The 22,132-nt window shown below is 39.2% G+C and overlaps 1 protein-coding gene across 1 annotated transcript in view; it reads left to right on the top strand.

The window, feature by feature from the left end:
* The window catches only part of exosc10 (exosome component 10), a 41,978-nt gene that overhangs the window by 5,682 nt on the left and 14,164 nt on the right, over positions 1–22,132 (top strand). Inside the window, exons 4-16 of the mRNA XM_078425709.1 lie at positions 199–303; positions 1,398–1,560; positions 2,456–2,564; positions 3,125–3,200; positions 4,026–4,136; positions 5,737–5,880; positions 9,330–9,520; positions 13,183–13,339; positions 14,973–15,121; positions 15,699–15,749; positions 19,936–20,047; positions 20,428–20,478; positions 20,739–20,814. Coding sequence (XP_078281835.1) covers positions 199–303; positions 1,398–1,560; positions 2,456–2,564; positions 3,125–3,200; positions 4,026–4,136; positions 5,737–5,880; positions 9,330–9,520; positions 13,183–13,339; positions 14,973–15,121; positions 15,699–15,749; positions 19,936–20,047; positions 20,428–20,478; positions 20,739–20,814 — 1,495 coding nt within the window. The remainder of the gene's footprint in view (positions 1–198; positions 304–1,397; positions 1,561–2,455; positions 2,565–3,124; positions 3,201–4,025; positions 4,137–5,736; positions 5,881–9,329; positions 9,521–13,182; positions 13,340–14,972; positions 15,122–15,698; positions 15,750–19,935; positions 20,048–20,427; positions 20,479–20,738; positions 20,815–22,132) is intronic.

Genomic DNA, 22,132 nt, shown 5'->3' with positions numbered 1-22,132 from the left:
TACAGACTGTTGGAAATAATAGTCGTTTTTCACACATTAATGTAGCGCGCATTTGACGTGCATACCATTTTTTGCTGAAAAGTTGCATTATTGGCCATATTATGAATTATGATGTAAAATTCTGAATTCTGATACAAGATTTTTTCGTACAGATAGTACTCAATTGTTTTTTACTCAGTTTGCTGCTCTTTTGTGCAGGGAATTTTACTGGATGAAGCTTCAGGTGTGAACAAGAATCAGCAGCCAGTTCTTCCAGCAGGACTTCAGCCTCCAAAAACCATTGTCTCAAGCTGGAATCGAAGGGTGAGCTCTGACCAATTGATTTCAGATTAGTTTGTTTTACGCAAACCTAAATGTTTATGTGCTAAATGCTTAACAAATTAATTTGAATTAGAACAGAGACAAAGACAAAAACTTTCCAAGTTCAGACTAGCAAAACAATTATCACCTCAGTAGTTAAATTATGTAAATTAATTGCTTCTCTGATAAATATTATTAAATCCAAATGATTTATGTGAGAACTACTCTTCCAATTTTTATGCTTCCACTTTTAGGATATGATATGACACTGGGGAGTTGGAATCATACATTCCTATTTAAGTAAAATCTGTGAAAAAAAGAAACTTAACATTTCAGGATAAAGAATCATCATCAGAAAACTTTTGTTGAGGGGTCTTTAACCTTAAACATTAACTCTCTTCTTTCCACAGATGACACAAAACTAGCTGAGCGTTTCCAGCGGTTTGTTTTTATGTTAGGTTCCCAGCATTTGCAGTCTTTTTTAGTCATGGAATCATACAGCACAATGGGAGGTCCAATGGCCATACATCACGTACCTATCTACACCAATCAAATTTACCAGTACTTGGTTCGTAACCTATAATGTCTTGGCATTTCAAGTCCTTGTCCACATACTTTTTTAAAGTCTTGAGATACCTGCCTTCACCACCTTCTCAGGTGGTGCATTCCAGATTGCATTCATGCCCTTGGTGAAAAAAATTCCCCCTCAGATCCACTATAATTCTTTTACCCCTCACTGTGAACCTATCCTCTCTGGTATTAGACATCTGTGTTGTGGGAAAAGTTTCCTGCTATATATCCTATTTATGTATTTCATAACTTTGTATACCTCTATCATGTGTCCCTTTAGCCGCCTCTGCTCAAAGAAAAACAAACCCAGCATATTCCGTCTCCTCAATTCTGCAGGATTCCAACATCCTGGGGCAACTCTACGCCCCCCCCAGTGCAATTATGCCCTTTTGGATTTTAAGTCAATTACCACATGGCCTACTTCAAGCCTTTACCTATCTGTTTTATTTTAAGCAAAACACTCATTTATGTTAAAGGTACACGAATGGAAACTGGTTTCATGTGTTGTCGCTAATTTTCTTTTCCAGAATACGGAAACTAAAAGATCAAAGTCTGAAACATTCCGCTTGTTTCATGCTAAAAACATCCCACGGCCTCAGATGAAATTCAAGGAAAAAATCGACAACTCCAATACACCTTTTGTACCAAAACTATTCATCAAACCCAATGCCCTGAAACCTCTCCCAGAAGGTATGAATTGGTAATAAACAGATATTTGAACAAACTGTGTTGTAAGCGACAGACAGTTTTCAGCTGAAAATTCTTTCAAGCACATTTCTAAACCATTACTTATTTGTTATGATTACACTGGCTTAATGTGTACCATTATTTGCTTAGATTTATTCTAGGTCATTGAAACCAAAATTCAAAGAACATTTCAATAGAATATTACTTTAAAAAAGTTACTTGCAGTTATGAGAACAAGTTAGTATTGGTCCAAATTTCCATTTACCTGGCTGACAATGTTGTAATTTAACCCATTTAGTCCTTTTCCATTTCTGAACTCTTCTCTTCACATTTTAAGTTGAAGCTTTTTGATATTTGAAGCTATTGCAGATTAGCTGTTCTACTGTTGTAAGTGGCAACATTTGTAGTCCATTTCACTGCAGCAGACCACGCAGAAACTGGTCAGCCAGAAGCAAATTTATTTTCTTCTTCTGACAAGTGGAAATTGAAGCTTCTGATTTCCTTAATAGTCGATTTCATCCTAATTCTAATTAAGTGCATTGAGAACATTGTTTGCATCTATTTGTAAGCTTCAGGTAGCTCAGCAGTGTTATTGGGTCTCTTGACCAGGTTTTCAGCATGATGGTTCATTTTGCAGGTGGTGATTTCTCCATGTGTCAATCCAACAGTCCGATTACTTTAAGTTCGTGCCTGCACAGATGCTCCCAAACACAGAGGCTTTTGTTGCCAAGAAATCAAGATCACTTGTTCAGTTATCTCAGTGGAACAAATGTTGCTCTGTATTCAGCTCTGCAGTATTATTATGATCAATTTGGAGCACTGTCGGCTAATGTATTACATAAATATTTCCTGAATGCTGTCAGTAGGAACATGATGACTCTAGTTTCTGGGTTTACAGTCCTTTCAAATAGAAGGAGTCGCCAGGAAAGGCCGGAGGATCTTGATGTGCCAGCAGCATTGGCTGACTTCATCCATCAGCAGAGGACACAGCAAAATGAGCAGAGCATGTGAGTGAACTTGAATTGTAACTTTATAAAGCAATTTGAGATTCTAGAGTGAATGTTTCTCAAATTTGAGTTTGTTTTTCTTCCCTTCCTCCTTATTGCCTTTAAAAAAAAAAAGATTGTTTAGTAAAATGGTTACAGGTAATAAACTAATTAAAAAAACACCAAACTATGGTAACATGAGACTGCAAATGCTGGAATCTGGAGCAAAAAAATAAACTGCTGGATGAACACAGCTGATCGAACAGCATTTGTGTAGGCTAAGGGGAGGTCGGTGTTTTAGGCTGTGACACTGCATCAGGTCCTAAGACATGGTCTTGACAAAAAAAGATCAACTATCCTTTTGCTTCTAAGATGCTGCTCAACCAGCTAAGTTATTTCAGCTATGTATTAAATGCTCCAAACTATGTTCACAAAGACGATGCCCTATACAAGACAAATGAACTAAATGCAGAAACCCGCCAGCAAAGACCAAAAATATTTTCTTCTTCCAAGTTTCAGGTTTGCTTACTAATTGGGCATACCGTCTGAATTACTCAGTGTGTATTCCTCTTCCTTTTCAGGAGTGCACATCCTTATCAGTATGAGCTTAATCACTTTGAGCCAGCAGAGGCTCTACTTGTCAAACAGGAGCCACAGGTTAGTGATGGGAATGTGGGGAAGCTGAGTAGTGTAAATGTTGCATCATGTACTTTTGCCGAGCTTGAATGGATTGATACAAGATAACTGGTTAATGGCCTGAGGATCCATTTCTAGAGGGAGTGTACAAGGGAGTTCTTAGAAGAGCTGTCAATGGTGACAGACAGGTGCTTGGAGCTGCTCAAAAGGTTCTCTGAATTTGAGATGAGATTTTTCAAAATATTAGTTGCATATTAGATAGAAAGAAAATTTGAGAATTTGGGGCAGCACGGTGGCGCAGCGGTAGGGTTACTGCCTTACAGCACTAGAGACCCTGGTTCGATCCTGACTACAGGGGGTGGTGTCTGGACAGGGTTTGTACGTTCTCCCTGTGACCTGCATGGCTTTTCTCCGGTTTCCTCCCACACTCCAAAGACGTAAAGGTTTGTAGGCTAATTGGCTTGATAAAATTATAAATTGTCCCGAGTGTGTGCAGGATAAGGATAGTGTTAGTGTGCGGGGATCGCTGGTCGGCGTGGACTCAGTGGGCCAAAGGGCCTATTTTTGTGGTGTATCTCTTAAACGGAATCTAAAACAGTATACAGTTCTCTTTTATCTAATTCTTGTACTTACAATTGTCTGATTTTAAATGAAAGTCAGCCACAGAAGTATCTTAAGCCACAAAAGTTGTTTTTTTTCTCTTGTAATTGGGAACGACAGATGATTATGTAAATATTTCCTAAAAAGAAAGTAAATCAATAGAAATTATGAATGAAGTGTAATGGTGTGATCTGAAGCTTCTGTATCTGAATAATAAACTTGAGCAATCACTGTTTTATCCTCTAGATGTACAAACCTTTGTCAGAGACCAACTTTCAGCTAATCACAACCTTTGAAGAACTCGTGGAAATGAATGAAAAGCTTTTAAAGAGCAAAGAGGTTGCTGTGGATTTGGAGGTAAACTCCTTAACTGAATAAGCAACAAACCGATGAATGTTCATTCATGTTGTCAAATTATATAGGATGCTATGCCTGTTATTATTAGTCTTTTTCAACTTCTGAAATATGCCATTGTGATGAGAAGCATGTTGAGATTTCAATTTCCAATTATTTCCCTTGGCCAATATTGTACATTATTCCTCGATCACTCATTCCATGTTTCTAATTTAACTTCAGAATCACAAAATGGAGCAATTTGTCAATTTTTTATTTGCCAGTGGTATTTTTGGTTTATTTCCAAGTTTAAAATTAACTCAGTCTACCGCAATATTATAAGGACTTCTGTTTGACTTTGATCCCCGGGGGGGGGGGCAAATTTGGCTCAGAGCCAGATGGCACAATTTAAACAGACACATAATTTTTCGTTTATGTACGTGACTGGCAACTCCTGAATTTTGTGATAATTTTGAAATTAACTATAACTTGATCATGGGTCTGGGGTATTTTGCTAGGGTTGTTTAGTTTGGATAACTTCAGTCCTGCTATGTCCACAAAACCAGCCTGTAATCGATTTAGTAAACTATTTACTACTCATGTTTAAAGAGTTCAGTAGCGTGTCACCCAATTAAAACATTAGCATTAAGTTACCTTTGTTCGCACATCAATTATTGCATTTATTGAGCAGTTAAAGGCTGCAGTAAAATTTGGTGTTGTGATTATCTGATATTCTTGGGAGATCCTTGAAGGTTCCCGAGGAGACAAAACATTTGGTAAATGTATTGGTTCGTAGCTCTTGGGCATTTGTCATATCTGTGGCAGTGAAGATGTACTGAAACGGCTGAGGATCAGACGAAATAAGCCATAACACCTGGAAGTGAAAAGACCGGACATTGAGAAGCATTACAAATCACATTTGCACATTGTTTTTTTAAGGTCTTATACTAAAAAGGTAGTATTTTAGCTAAACTGACAACTTATTCCATACTTAAAGTACAAATGCACTGGATGGTATCATAGTTAAAAAGCTGCTATTGGCCACTGAGCAGGAAAAAAATGCTTATTGTCAATCTTGGTCATTACTCATTGGTCACACGTTCCATTAGTCATGTACAGAGGATTAGATAATTCACAAACTGAATTTCCCGTTTGCAACACACTCTGCTGAGAGTCATATACGAACTTTAAGATTTTTTTTCCTTAAATACAATGCTTACGTCTTCAAAGAACAGGTAGTGATTTTTTGTGATTTATGTATCCACAGTAAAACAGTAGTCAGCACAGTAGACTGAATCATGGAGTAATACGGCAAAGGTGCAGGCATGTTGGCCCTATAAGCCCACGCAAAAATCGAGCAACCATTTGCACTAATCCTATTCTGTTCCCCACATTGTTATCATAATTTCCGCCTAATTATATCACTTGCCTATTTGTAGACTGGGTTTCATTAGAATACAATCAAAAGATAATTTTATGTATCCTGGTTATTCCATGTAAGTTTACTTAGTTTTTGTATTTGTTTTATCCTGGCTTTTTCAAACAATGGTAAAACATGTGTAGCAAGCAATGCCATTTGCTAATGGATAATTATGTGTGATTAAGGATCATTTTCTTTCATCAGCATCATTCATACAGGAGTTTCCTGGGATTAGCTTGCTTAATGCAGATATCAACGAGGGAAGAAGATTTTGTCATTGATACACTTGAACTACGCAGTGAAATGTACATTCTCAATGAAGTCTTCACTGATCCTTCCATTATTAAGGTGAGCAGTGATTTGACTTCAGTCCGCTTTTTCATCTTGTGAGTTATAACAGTTTCAGAAATGCTCGTTGCGTAACTCTCAGATTTTGCCCAGAAGATGGTATTTATGAATTTGATGTAGTTAATTCCAGCATCCATGTTCTCCCCCATCACCATTTGAGAAATGCCATGATTTTATTGAAGAAAGACCTACACTTTCAGACAGGCATTTCACAATCTCTGATGTTCCTAAAACACCCCTTACATTGAACTTCATTTTAGAACTGGGCAGCACGGTGGCGTAGCGGTAGAGTTGCTGCCTTACAGCGCTTGCAGTGCCGGAGACCTAGGTTTGATCCCAACTCCGGGTGTTGTCTGCAGACTTTGTACGTTCTCCCCGCATGGGTTTTCTCCGAGACCTTCGGTTTCCTTCCACACTCGAAAGACGTACAAATTTGTAGGTTAATTGGCTTGGTATAAATGTAAATTGTCCCGAGCGTGTGTAGGATAGTGTTAATGCACGGGGATCGCTGGTCAGTGCAGACTGGGGGGGGGCTATAGGGCCTGTTTCGGCGCTTTATCTGTAAACTAGACTAAACTTAAGGAGCCAGGCAGATTGAATTATTTGCAGAGAATTGTTCCCAATCTATATTGATCCTCTTAAAATGTTATTGTTATCGTTGCCCAAAAATCATTTAAATATTTAAATTTAAAACCTATGAAACATGAACAATACTAATTTGATAATTTATTTTTCAAATGCCTGAGCTGACTGTTTCAACATGTGTTTTCTCTTCAGGGCATTTTCCACTCCATTCTTGAGATATTAAACACTGCTCTTTCTTTGTAAAAGTAGCTTGGATTTAACCCCTGTCCTGCCAAAGCTGTGTTTCTGAAAGACAAGTGTGGTCATGAATATTCCAACCTAGTCGGTGGCAACATTCCTTTGAGCTGTACATTCCAGCAATACATGTCTACATTTCCAGCTTTTGTTCGTGGATCCTTTTCAAACCCGCTGCTGTATTTCCTTATTTTGGCCACTCAGCTGGAAAATGCTTTTTAAAAAATTGAAACTGAGAACAGCTTTCCTTGGCAGCTTCGGGGAACGTGGGAATAGAAGAACGTCTCAATGTTTGCTGCATCTTTGACAATAGTGATTTTATTGTAAGACTTTGAAGTTATAGTGTACCTAGTATTCTGCGTCAAAGAGCACTAAAATGGGCCATTCCATCCAACGAATCCATGCCAACCACAATACCAGTCTACACTAATCCAATTTTCCTGCATTAGCTCTGTATACTTATCAACTTTCCCATCCTGCTCTCACTATCCCTCCTCCTCGGCAGAATAAGGATAGGGTTTCCTGGTCCTCACTTCTCATTCCTCACCCCTGGTTGCTAACCGTTTCAACTCATTCTCACATTGAAATTTCTGTTCTGGGCTTCCTCCATTGACGGGGTGGGGCCACACACAAACTGGAGGAACAGCACCGCATATTCTGCTTGGGTAGTTTACACCCCAAAGGTATGAACATTGAATTCCCCAATTTTAGATAACTATAACTCTTTCCTCCCCTTTCACCAACATACCTATCTCTAGCTTCACAATTCGCAACTCTTCAATCATTTTATGTCACACCTTTTGTCTTTTCATCTCTGGCCTTTGTCCAGCCATCTGCATATCAAAGAAAAAACCCTCACCAGTATCCACCTGTTACTTGCCAGGCTTTGTCCTGCCCCTCCTCTCTTCCAACATTCTCTTGCCTCCTTCCCAACACATACAATCAGTCTGATGAAGGGTCACGACCGAATTATCACCTATTCACTTTCACCAATGATGCTGCCTAACCCGCTGAGTTACACCTTTGTGCCTGTCCTTGTGTATGGCATGATTGTACTCGTATGGTATGGTTTGACTGCACAGCACATAAAACACACTTTTCCACTGGGCATTGGCACACGTGACAGTAATATAACCAATACGAAGAAAAATGACTTGTTATTGATCAGGTTCCAGATACAGCTTCTATGCAGATACTCACATTTACATCATCATTGCTTGATTTTTGATAGAATATTTTAGAAAGTGGGCAGGGAACTCGAGTAGTCATTGGATTCCTGAATTCATTGGAATTTCACAGGAAAATGTTGAATGCAAAATCCCAAACAAAAACAGAAAATGCTGGAAATATTCAGCTGTAAAGTAGCATCGGTGAAGAGAGGTAGTTAGTGTTTCAGTTAAAGGTAGACACAAAATGCTGGAGCAACTTGGCGGGACAGGCAGCATCTCTGGAGAGAAGGAATGGGTGACGTTTTGGGTTGAGACCCTTCTTCAGACTGATGTCAGGGGAGAGGGCGAAACAGAGATAGAATGTCGTCGGAGACAGTAAGACTGGTGGAAGGGGGAGGGGATGGAGAAAGAGGGAAAGCAACGGCTATTTGAAGTTAGAGAAGTCAATGTTCATACCTCTGGGGTGTAAGCTACCCAAGCAAAATATGAGGTGCTGTTCCTACAATTTGTGCTGGTCCTCTGACAATGGAGGAGGCCCAGAACAGAAAGGTCAGATAGGTATTGGGAGGGGGAGTTAAAGTGTTGAGTAACCGTGAGATCAGGTAGGTTAAGGCGGACTGAGCGGAGGTTTTTCAGCGAAACAATCGCTGAGCCTGCACGTGGTCTCGTCGATGTACAGGAGTTGACACCTGGAACAGCAGATACAGTCGATGAGGTTGGAGGAGGTACAAGTGAACCTCTGCCTCACCTGAAAAGACTGTTGGGATCCTTGGATTGCATCGAGGGGGGGAGGTAAAGGGACAGGTGTTGCATCTCCAGGGGTTGCAGGGGAAGGTACCTGGGGAGTGGGTGGTTTGGGTGGGAAGGGACAAGTTGACCAGGGAGTTGCGGAGGAAACGGTCTCTGCAGAAAGCAGAAAGGGGTGGAGATGGGAAGATGTGGCCAGTAGTGGGATCCCGTTGGAGGTGACGAAAATGTTGGAGGATAAGATGCTGTGTGCGACGGCTGATGAAGTGGAAGGTGAGGACAAGGGGGACTCTGTCCTTGTTGCAAATGGGGGGGGGGGAAGGAGCAAGAGCGGAGCTGCAGGATATCGAGGAGACCCTAGTGAGAGCCTCATCTATAATGGAAGAGGGGAACTCCCATTTCCTGAAGAATGAGGACATCTCCAATGCCCTGGTATGGAAAAACTAATCCTGGGCGCAGATGTGGCATAGACAGATTGGGAGTAGGGAATAGGGTCTTTGCAGGAAGCAAGGTGGGAAGAAGTGTAGTCTAGATAGCTATGGGAGTCTTTGTTTCAGTTAGATTACTTTTTCTTGGAACATTTCGTGAAATGTAAAATACCATCTTGCACTTTCACTGCATAATTTGCAAAAAGAAATGACAGCAAGATTTCCCATCTAAAATGCTTTGGACGTGCAAGTTGTAAAACTTTAAATGAAATCGCTCTATCTGTAGGTTTTCCACGGTGCCGATTCAGACGTTGAATGGTTACAGAGGGATTTTGGACTCTATATTGTCAACATGTTTGATACTCACCAAGCTGCTCGCACTCTCAACCTGGGCCGGCATTCCCTGGATTACCTGTTGAAATATTATTGTGATGTGCAGGCTGATAAACGATACCAGCTGGCTGACTGGAGATTACGGTAAGAGACCATACAGACTTTACAAGCCAAACCGTTTCAATGTGATGCATTCTTTTTAGAATTTAGGTTTGAGTTTAGGTTTGGGATTAGGTTTAGGTTGAGCTTAGTAGGAGTTTAGACAATAGGTGCAGGAGTCGGCCCTTCGAGCCAGTACCGGCATTCAATGTGATCATGGCTGATCATTCTCAATCGGTACCCCGTTCTTGCCTTCTCCCCATACCCCCTGACTCTGCTATCCTTAAGAGCTCTCTCTTGAATGCATTCACAGAATTGGCCTCCACTGCCTTCTGAGGCAGAGAATTCCACAGATTCACAACTGACTGAAAAAGTTTTTCCTCATCTCCGTTCTAAATGGCCTACCCCTTATTCTTAAACTGTGGCCCCTTGTTCTGGACTCCCCCAACATTGGGAACATGTTTCCTGCCTCTAACGTGTCCAACCCCTTAATCTTATACGTTTCGATAAGATCCCCTCTCTTCCTTCTAAATTCAAGTGTATACAAGCCTAGTCGCTCCACTCTTTCAACATATGACAGTCTCACCATTCAGGGAATTAACCTAGTAAACCTACGCTGCACGCCCTCAATAGCAAGATTATCCTTCCTCAAATTTGGAGACCAAAACTGCACACAGTACTCCAGGTGCAGTCTCACTAGGGCCCTGTACAACTGCAGAAAGACCTCTTTGCTCCTATACTCAACTCCTCTTATTAATGAAGGCCAACATTCCACTGGCTTTCTTCACTGCCTGCTGTTTAGGTTTCCCTGGTAAAGGCATACGTACACTTTTAAGCTATGCTGTAAATTTCAATTTAATCTGGAGTCAACTATTCTCAGGACAATTTTCTCCATTGTGTTGTAAACACCCTTTGTAAAATACCTCCCAGAATAATATTAATAAATGGAATGGGCCAAATAGCAAAGTGTTTAATAGGGAACAAGATGTTAATTGTCACTGTCAATTGTTGCTATTAATACACCCATTTAATGCTGAAGTTGTGTAGCTTGTCCAGCACATTGGGGCGGGTAGGGATGAGGAGTTCAAGGTGTAAACTTTCCTCTAAAGAAATGAGTGGGACTGCCGGATCTGGAACCCAATGAACGCCAGCGTGCATCGAGGATAAACTGAAGCAAAAAAAAGTGAACTGCATGGCAGACACCAAATTGGAACTACTCTTCCAGGCTTTCTGCTACATTAAAAGTGAAGGAGGGAAATTAGAAAGCCAGTGAAAGGTTATAAAAAAAAGGTTATAAGTAACGTTTAAAAAATGTTTTTTTAATAAGTTCACAAACAACAAGGGGATGGCTAAAGAAGGAGTATGATCCAAACTAACCAAATGCGAATATATGGGTATGTCTCCATATTTTGTAACTGTCTTCATTAAATATGTGGATGATGCTGATATGTTTAGACGGCAAAGTTAAATATTGGCTGGGATAAGCTTACTGAAAGAGGAGGTATTAAGGAGGTTAGCATATTTGTAAATGGATAATTGGCAAGCCTGAATGAAAGGTATCCCATGTAAGAGAAGACATTGCAGAGGCTTTGACACATTTTCTTTCAATCTTTTCTGGCTACAGGGTTGGTATCAGAAGATTGAAGTACTTCTAATGTTGAATCATAGTTTAAAAAAGTGATGAGAGGATAAATGAGGTAATTGCAGGCCAGTTAATTTTATTTGGAATGATAATTAATGGAACCCATTGTAAGGGACGGTATAAATCTTTAGAGAGGCACAAACTAACTGGGGTCAGCAATGTGGATGCAAGGGGTAATAGTTGGTTCTCTTTGTAACTGGTTGTTACCATGGGGCTTAATGTTAGTTACCTGAGAAAAGTGATTATGTATGAGAAAAGTGATGAAGTATCTCCGCGAGACAAAGTTACCTTGTATTTTTACTAATATTTTTTATTAATGATTTAGACCTAAATTTAATAAGAGGTCGGCTGCATGTGATTGACAACAAAGAGGAAAGTATTAGATGAGAAGAGAAAGGCATACGTCATTTAGGCATTTGTGGAGGTGCAGTAAAGCAAGGAAATACATAGTGAATGGTGTGAAATAACAAAAAGCTTTAAAGGCTACGTCCATAGATTCTAAACGAAGCAAGAAGGGTCAATGAGGTAACTGAAGAAGCATATACAGTGCTTTCTCTTTAATGTCTGTGTCTCGGCTAAGAATACTAGTTGGATTACAGCTTGTAGTTGTGCTCAACGCTCAATAGGAAAGATTCCATTGCAGAAATTGCTTGGATTTTTGTGAATGTTGCCAGAATGGAAAATAATAGCCATGAGTAAAGATTGTTTATATTGGAGGCTATGGATAGACTTAATTGAAGTTCCTAAAATTGAAGGGCTTGGGTACAGTGAATGGCAAGGGCCTATTTTCTTTAATAAAAGGGTGAAAAATCAAAAGGCTTACTTGGCAAAAAGATTAAAAGGGAGTGAAGGAATTGAGAATTTATCCACAGGGCAGTAGGAGTTTTGAACACTGCATAAAAGGACGAGAGGGACAGAAGGCCTTGTCACATTTATAAAGTAATTGGATGTGTTAAACACCTTAATCTGCTCGAAGTGTAATTAAATTGGATAACTCTTGCAATCAACTTGGGCTCAATGTCTGCCTTGTTCAAAGTACTGTGATTCAATTACTTCAGAATGAATGAGACAAGTACAAGAGATTATGGAGATAGTGAAGACTGGTTTTGAAAATATATAGGTGGAAAAAATCACTCATTTAAGCAAAATTAACTGTTTTTCCTTTCAATCATTTTTTGGTCGTAGTTTTGAAACTGATTATATTTCAACCATCATACCCATCACTTTATAGTTTAAATTTCCACTGCAGAATTCAGCTTCCAGAATTACTGCTTTTATTTTTTATTTTCTTTCCTACTATCTTCATCGTTATTCCCCATAGCTTTTCCGAGTTATCGGAACTGGATTCACTTTAGTACAGCTGAACAGATTAATGCTTGTATCTTAGCTACGAGTGTGGCCACATTATTTGATGATTGGCAGCATAGCAAGTGTTCATTGGTGTCTACATCTGCTGTCTATAATTTCCAGGAAGAGCTCCAACAGATTCTCACCTTTACTACTCTGGCAATGATGGATTTTAGTGGCACTACTGAATATCCTTGCATCAATTCATCAATCTCATTGAAATATCTAAATTTCAGGATTTTTCCAAGTTTTCTCAACTGCTTTGTACACTAATGCGAATAAATTGTAACATTTTCTTTAAATATGTTCTAACTCTTTTATTTTATTGATGTAGTTTGCATATTCCCTTTATCATGTACCTGTACACTGTGGACGACTTTACCTCAGTACATGTGGCAATAAACTAAGTTAAATATGTTTTGCCATTATATTTCATGTTGCAATTGCAGAATTGAAGACATGAGGTCTTCAAGCAAACATTCCTAGAAGTGGGAGTTCAAACTGTTTATTTAATTGTCTCTTCTTTCTGCGTGCAAATCCACCCATCACATCCTAGTGGATATCAGTTATGCTCTACTTGTTCCATTGCTTTCTTTTGTGGATCTGAGTGGTGTGATTCTGCACCCTGTGATTTGAGTGGCTCAATTTCACATCACAAAGGACAGTCTTGGTGGCAGAATCTTTTTGGATTTACAGCATTGTACTTCTCCATTTACAGACCACTGCCTAATGAAATGTTGCGTTATGCTCGAGAAGACACTCACTATTTGTTGTACGTTTATGACAAGATGAGGAATCAGTTATGGGAACAAGGAAATGAACATGGGAATCTCATTCAACTGGTATGGCAAAAGAGTAAAGATATTTGTCTCAAGGTAAGTTTTAACTTGTGTAATAAAAGGAAGGCTCATTATTGTAACTTTAAAAAACATTCTAATTAGTTTATCTGAAATAAAATTTTAAATATTGCATTTGATTAAATAGTTAGACGATGAGTCTGGAAATTACTTTAATAATTTATTGTACCTTTGAAATCCCTGTTTATCCACGTCTTTCTTTTGGTGAAATGCACATTAAAAAAATTGGAACACATGGATATCTGAAAATTCATTCTTTAGCTAGCAAACAGCAAGTGGAGAGGGCGTGAATGCATGTTGTTCTGATCGTTAAATATTTAGCAACAGGTTACCAAGCTTTTTAAAATTTCATCAGATTATTTAAATGAAGCTAAAGATGACATAAGAAAAGGGATATATATATATATATATATATTATAGTAAGAAGAAAAAGATTTGCAAATGGAGAATAATGTGGAAAGACAATAAAAGTATATTATCTGAATGGTTGAAGAGCTCTGATGTGCAGAGGGATCTGTGAGGCTTGGAGTATGATTTGCAATAGGAACCGCAAGTTACCAAGAAGCCCATCAATATTATAATAAGGGAACTGAATACAAAGTAGGGACGTATTGCGTCAGTTACATAGGATATTGGTGAGATCACATCTGGAGTACCTTTCCCCACATTCATTCCCTTATTTGAGAAAGAGTGCTAATGCTTTTAAAGTGGTTCAAGGAAGGTTAACTTAACTAATAGTTGGAATGGGTGGATTGCCTTCTGAGGGAAAGTTGGGCAGGCTAGTCCTACATCCCTGAAGTCTAAATTGAAACCAACAAGCTCCTGACAGGACTCGACACTGGCTATGGATGGTAAAATTCCTCTTGTGGAAAAATGTTGAACAAAGAGTTAAATTTAAGAATAAAGGGTCATATATTTAAGACAATGTTGTTTTTCTCTGAAGACTGAGTTTTCCTTAAAGACTGATGGGAGTGAAGTCTTTGAATTTTTTAAGGCAGAGGTAGATAGATTCTTGATAAGCAAAGGGGTCCTGGGTAGATGGGAATACCGTTTGAGCTTGCATTACGCAAAATGCATTAACGGGCCCAGTGCTCAGTGGTGTGAGCTGCTTAACAAAGTGTTATGTTCTCTTTAAAACATCAAGCAAGAAAAAAAAATCCTCAAATTATACGTGCTTTTTCATAGAATAAGTTTGATAATATTGTAGATTGGGGAGAAGTTTGCCCCTTTTGACATTTCGCTCGTATGAACTTGCATTAAGATAACATAAGAGTACTGAATTTATATTGGAGGCATTTATGTTATGCTAGGCCTTGCATGTATTTATAGCTCAACCTAATTGTCACTTTCATATATGATTTTCTTGACTGCATTTAACAACTGCTTGTAAGTTCTGAACAGAACTAGTATTTTGGCTATGCGCTTCAGGACTATTGGCTGGGAAATCCAGTATTTATTGTCCCCAAGTATCTAAACCAAGTTGTTCACTAAATGATTTCAGAAAACAGTTAAAAGTTGACAACAATGATGGGTCAAGTGTCCCACAAAGTCCAAAAGATTCGGGTACAAGTATACATTGCCTTCTAATTTGGAATCAGTAAAGATCACCCAAATCATGGCTTTTGTTTTTTTGCTTTTCAATTGATTATAGAAATACTGCAATCCAATTTATACTGAAGAATCCTACCTTGAGCTGCACAGGAAACAGAAAAAGCAGCTCAATACGCAGCAACTTACAGCATTAAGACTGCTTTACGCCTGGCGGGACAAGATTGCACGACAGGAGGACGAAAGCACAGGGTATGCACTTATTGCCTTTGGCATTCGTGGAAATCGCAATTGTTTGTTAATGTAAATGTGGACATTGTCAGCACGAATCTAACCACAAATTTATGTATAAGAAGGAACTGCAGATGCAGGTCTGAAGAAGGGTCTCAACACGAAACATCATCCATTCCTTCTCTCCGGAGATGCTGCCTGTCCCGCTGAGTTACTCCAGCTTTTTGTGTCACGGATTTATGTAGCTTTTCAATACCACATTCGTAGAAAAAAATCTGAGTTATATTTTCCAAGGCATGCACATTTGGTGGAAATAGCTATTAAAATCATTAACTGCTCAAACTCTTCTGAACCAAAAAATTGCAATTCTTTACTGTGGATCATTCTATTAGTCATTGCATTTCTAAAATACTTGATACATTGTATTTCCTTGGGTGACCTTGCCCCTTCTTAGTCATGGCAGTCAAAATGTATTGGTCAGACTTGTTAACCTCCAAGTGAGATATTCACTCAACAATTCGCCGACATAAATATAATTGAAACTGGATTCGATTTTTTCTGTGTTGAAATGTGACTTGTGTTTTTTTTTCCAACACAGATATGTCTTGCCCAACCACATGATGATCAAAATAGCAGAGGAGCTACCAAAGTAAGTTATTTTCCCACTAATGATATGTCTAAGTGCAGTCATGCCTCTTGCCATGTTGTCTACATTTAATTTGCTAGTTTAAGATCATATTTATGATGGGCACAAGCTACAATGGGTGGAGATGCTTAAGTAATCAGATCTTGATAGTTATCTTACTGAGCAAGGTTGTATCTATATGTAAGAAGGAACTGTAGATGCTGGTTTAAACCGAAGATAGACACAAGAGTCTCGACCGGGAACATCACCCATTCCTTCTCTCCAGAGATGCTGCTTGTCCCGCTGAGTTACCTAAGGTTGTATTTATAATGGATTGTCTATATTTCTGGTCCAGCTGATCCTAGCTTGAAGAATTTCCAAAGTAAAGATGCAGAAAGATTGGTTTGTCTTTGCAGTCTCCCTGGCAGCAAATTCAGCAGGTTTACTTTAGTAAGCAGCTCAGTCCTCGAATGCAGGCTTTTCACATTATGGACCATTGACACTATCATTGGGTTGCCCAGTAGAAGGGTGACATGTACTGAGTAAAAGTGCAATTAAACTTGGATTTTTGAGAAGCTTTTGAAAACTAAAACTCAAATAGAAAGTGTAGGGGTTACAGGAGAGCAAAGAGAGATCATAGTAGATAACGTGTGTGTGTGTATACAGAAGTAATAACAGTCCATTAAGAAACAGACACTCAGCAGAAAATAGAATCTGCTGTCAAAAGGAAGCGTATATCCAGCTCTAAGATGTGATGCATCATCCTGCCTTCAGGGATAAAATGTAGGCTTCATATCTATTCTATTCCTGTTACATGATGCCTCCATCTTTCTGCTGTTGTTTTATGGGAGTGCAATAGAGAGCCAAATAATAAAACAAATACAATTAACCTCATATTTATAAATCCTTCATTCCCCAAAAATCCTAAAGAGCCAAATTAAATCTTGTTTCACCTGCTTTTCAGCATAAAACAGATCCTTAACTTGTCAACATTTATCGATCAATGTGTAATATTCAGTCAACTGAAACACACGTTGATTTTGTTTAGTTTGAGCTTAGTTTATTGTCACATACGCTGGGATACAATGGAAAGCTTTTTTGTTGCGTGCTACCCAGTCAGCGGAAAAACGACATGATGACAATCAAGCCGTTCACAATGTACTGATACAGGGTAAAGGGAATAACGTTTTGAGCAAGATAAAATCCAGTAAAGTCCAATTAAAGATAGTCCGAGGGTCTTCAATGTGGTAGATGGTAGGTCAGGACCACTCTTTAGTTGGTGATAGGATGGTTCAGTTATCTGATAACAGCTGGGAAGAAACTGCCCCTGAAACTGGAGGGATACCCTTTCACACTTCTGTATTTGCCTAATGGGAGCAGGGAGAAGAGGGAGTGATTAGGGTGAGACTCAGTCTTCATTATGCTGGTGGCCTTGCTGAGGCAGCATGAAATCTAGATGGGAAATAATAGACGTGAAAAATAACCTTGCATTGCAAAACTTTTGTCCATTTGTTTCACAGATCTATAAGATAAAAACTAACTGAAGTACCTTTTGCTTTTGCCAGTAATGAAATAGAATTATAATTTGTTTAATGAAGCTGAGAGAGTAATGAAGGCACATAAACTGCAGATGCTGGATTCTGGAATTTATATTGGAATTTATATTACGTTTATTATATTGTTTACAGTGTACTGTGTTTACATATTCTGTTGTGCTGTAGCAAGTAAGAATTTCATTGTTCTATCTGGGACATATGACAATAAATCACTCTTGACTCTTGATAACGAAGGGCTAAAAGGATAACAAAAAAGTAGAGCAACTAGAGGAATTCAATGTGTCAGGCAGCATCTGTGGAGGGAAATACTCAACATTTCAGGTAGAGATCCTTCATCTAGACTGACAGTGAAGAGAGAAAGTAGTTAATATAAAGAGGTGGGGCAGGAGGTAGTGTGCTGTAGGTGGATATAGTAGAGGTGGGGTTTATGGGCAGATAACAGTCAGATGAGTGGGGGGAAGGTGGGTCCTAACTCACAACGGCGGCTGGGAGGTGATGTGCAGAACAAAATCTGGAATTTGTTCTGCACATATTCCGGAATCTGTTAGCAAAGGAAGGTGGAGGTTAAGGGATGATACAATGTCGCAGCTGGTAAAGCTGCTGCCTCACACTGCCAGAGATCTGGGTTTGATCCTGAACTTAGCTGCTGTCTGTAAGGGAATTTGCACGTTCTCCTTATGACGGTGTGAGTTTCCTCCCACATCTCGAAGAGGAACGTGTTTGTAAATTAATTGTCCTTAGTGTGTAAGGAGTGGATGAGAAACTGGGCTATCATAGAAATAGTGTGCAATTGATCGATGGTCGGGGTGGGCCGAAGGGCCTGATTCTATGCTCTGTCTCTTTAAAAATGTAGGAACTGATTGAAGGATGATGGTAGATAGGAACAACAGGAGGGAGAGAGAAACCGGGGAATTATAGGCCAGTTAGCCGTACATCGGTAGTGGGGAAGATGCTTGAGTCGATTATTAAAATTGAAATAGCAGCGCATTTGGAAAGCAGTCGCAGGATCGGTCAAAGTCAGCATGGATTTATGAAGGAGAAATCATGCTTGACTAATCTTCTGGAATTTTTAAGGATGTAACAAGTAGAATGAGGGAGAGCCAGTGGTGTATCTGAACTTTCAAAAAGCCTTTGACAAGGTCCCACACAAGAAATTAGTGTGCAAAATGAGAGCACATGGTATTGGGGCTAGGGTATTGACATGGATAGAGAACTGGTTGGCAGACAGGAAGCAAAGAGTAGGAATTAATGGGTCCTTTTCAGAATGGCAGGCAGTGACTAGTGGGGTGCCGCAAGGCTCGGAACTAGGACCACAGTTATTTACAATATAAACGATTTAGACGAGGGAATTAAATGTAACATCCTCAAGTTTGCGGATGACACAAAGCTGGGTGGCAGTGAGCTGTGAGGAGGATGCTATGATGCTGGCTGCAGGGTGACTTGGATAGGTTAGGTGAATGGGCAGATGCAGTATAATGTGGATAAATGTGAGGTTATCCACTTTGGTGGCAAGAACAGGATGGCAGATTATTATCTGAATGGTGTCAGATTAGGAAAAGGGGAGGTTCAACAAGACCTGGGTGTGCTTGTACATTAGTCACTGAAACTAACCATGCAGGTACAGCAGGCAGTGAAGCAAGCTAATAGAATGTTGGCCTTCATTGCGAGTGGATTTGAATTTAGGACCAAGGAGGTCCTACTGCAGTTGTACAGGGCCCTGATGAGACCACACCTGGAGTATTATGTGCAATTTTGGTCCAATTTGAGGAAGGACATTATTGGTGTTGAGGGAGTGCAGCACAGGTTCACCACGTTAATTTCCAGGATGGCGGGACTGACATAGGATGAAAGAAGTGGGGTCGAGTGGGCTTGTATTCACTGGAATTTAGAAGGATAAGAGGGGATCATATATCTATATACTAAAACTCTAGTTTGTTTGTGTGTTCCTGAACTGCAGCCAAAATGGTACACGATAGTGCAACAATTTTACTCACTGTCGTCCCTTTGGTGCTAATGGAAGAAGTTTCATTGAAATCGGTGTTATATTTTTAAAGTTATTCACATTTTAAAGTTTAAATCTATCTCCTAGGGAGGGTGGGGGATGGATGATACTATCTACACCTTTAAGTGTGACATTTTTAAGTGCTTTAAGGCTGATTTTTTTTCTTGTTTCTCAAAGAAAACTAAAATCTAATGGAATTTCCACTTAGTACCAGAATCCTATTTGTAACTCTGCTCCCTTGGCCAACATGAGCATTTGTTCTGTATTGTAGCTGCCCTGCACATTTGTGTTTCAGAATGTTTCTAACTTGAACTTCAATAGCTCTGGATACGAGTGAGTATAAAACATGGGAGTTCAAGATAGTCTTGTGTCTTCCCATTGGAATCAATTGGCATAGTTGTTCTTTACCACATAATCTGTTTTCCGCTGCGGTGAGATTTAAGATGGCTAAGGGTTGATGCGTTGTTCTGTATTCAGTGAAAAATTGTATGCTCTGGACTGTTCGATAGATTTTCCTTCACAATGTTTGGTGAGGGGAATTGGTTAGTGATGGGTAGATTGACCGGTTGTATTGTAAAATCATTTGTCAAATATTCTGACATAATAGAATTCTTCAAACTCAGGGTTAATGTGAATTCCCTTTTATCCCCAGAGAGTCTCAGGGGATCGTAGCTTGCTGCAACCCCGTTCCTCCACTCGTTCGTCAGCAGATCAATGAACTGCATCTCCTTGTCCAACAGGGACGAGATATGCCTCTTCTTAAGGTAATAACCAGATTTTACGTCCACCGAATGTAATATGTCCTCCATTTGATCAAATGATATATATAGTGAGCCAGTTACAAACTGGAAACTGTACCTGAGGCTATCAGATATAGCTAAGTTCTGAAAAGAGAGAGAGAACTGGCTATTCACTTTAGTTTGATCAGCATAAGGTTTTTTGGGGGTATTGGGAGATAATTTGCAATTTTGTGATCCACTGATGCCATGAATCTCCCGTTTGGATCAGTGGTTTTAAAGTTCAGGACTTCCAAATGTTAGCGTACAATCACACGTTTTGGGTTGATTGCAGTTGATCTGTACTCTGCATCTGTATGAAGTTGAAAAAAATTCAGAAATTGCTTCACTTATACTTTTCCCTCCAGACAGAATCAACACCATTGCCGCAGAAGACATGCCCGTTAGTAAAGACAGATGTAAGTATTTAACTAGTTGACAAACACTCAATTACTACTTGAGTAATTCCATGGTGATGCTCTCAAGTAACAAAAAAAATCCATGGAAAATATATTCTCTGTCTTCCATTTGCTTAGAAAGGTGTAATACTTTCTTTTATTGAGTAAATATAATATCTTCAGTGTATAATTCAGTGAAATAATATGGTTCTGATTGGTAGATCAGCCCTAATAATTGATGAAAAAGGGGCTATTCAGATTGTGCTCATTTTGTTTTGAAGAAAGCTGAGAATGTGCTCTTTGGACCTCATGATATTTCCCACCTCTCAGATGAAGTGCAGGTTACTCATGGCTCAGGTAGGTTGAGGCTTGTGGATATTTTTCTATTTGTTACTACATTATTGGCTTATTCAGCTTTTCCTGGAAAGATGATTTGTCAGGGTTGTAATAAAAAAACAGACAAAACCACATTTGATCAGCAGGCATTCATTTATAAATTGACCAGGTTTACAAAATGTTTTCCCCCCTTATTCTAAATTACCCACCGTTTCCCCAGCTTGTTTTCTTTCATTCATATCATACCATATCATATATATACAGCGCGGAAACAGGCCTTTTCGGCTCACCAAGTCCGCGCCGCCCAGCGATCCCCGCACATTAACACTATCCTACACACACTAAGGACAATTTTTTACATTTACCCAGTCAAATTAACATTCCTTCCCAGTATTTTTTGAATATTGTTGTGTGCCCCTATTTCTGTATTAGCTATTTCACAGCAATCTAATTTCCAATGCCCCCAATCCTTAATTGCATTCTATACCAAGTATATTGGGATGTGAGGAAAATATGTGTCAAAATGCTTCATTTTTCCCCAAAATTCACTTCTATTAAGAAATGCAAAATATTACCATGATAGAAAATAAATAGCTCAGTATCACTCCAAAAGATGATCTTTTATTCTGAAATTGATTGATCAGAAAATTACTGGATTATTACTTCATTAACCTTTGGCCACCCGACAAATTTAATTGCAGAAAATTGGCCCTTCAACCCTGGTGCATTTGAGAGAGTGTTTCTGGGAGTGAAGGAGTCTTTATGAGCATAGATTTAAAGTAATTGACAGGAGGATTAGTGGCAAGGTGAGGAAAACTATTTTTTACTCTGACTGCAGTCAGGATCTGGAATTCATTACCTTAAAGGCTGGTGAAGGCAGAAACTATTGCTACATTATAAAGTACTCAGTTGTGTACAAGAAGAGCCCCTGACCTTCCAGGTTGCAGATGTTGTTGGATAGCAGGACTAGGTTGCAATATCCGTTGTTGACTGATACAGATATGTTGGGCTGAATGGCCTTTTGAATCGTGAATATGCGTCAGCAGGCAATAGATAGGACTGTTCGGTACTTTGTAACTTTGTCGGCGCCAGATGTGCGACGACACTGGTGTACTGCCTAGGTTGTATGCAAAACAAAGCATTTCACTGTACCTAGGTAGCCTCGGTACATGTGACAATAAAGTATTATTCATTCAATTTTCTGATTCATTAGTTTCTGTGGACCACACCAAATTTCTGCTTCAAGATCATGTAGTGATATCAGCATTTTCAAGATTAGAACTAATGTTGTTCTCCGTAGAAGGTACACTGTTGTTACCAATGCACCGTGGCCTAGGAC

Source organism: Rhinoraja longicauda, chromosome 30 (genome assembly GCF_053455715.1).
Source record: "Rhinoraja longicauda isolate Sanriku21f chromosome 30, sRhiLon1.1, whole genome shotgun sequence".
NCBI lineage: Eukaryota > Metazoa > Chordata > Chondrichthyes > Rajiformes > Arhynchobatidae > Rhinoraja > Rhinoraja longicauda.
The sequence above is the reverse complement of the archived record's forward strand: the minus strand, read 5'-3'. Positions and strand labels throughout refer to the sequence as shown.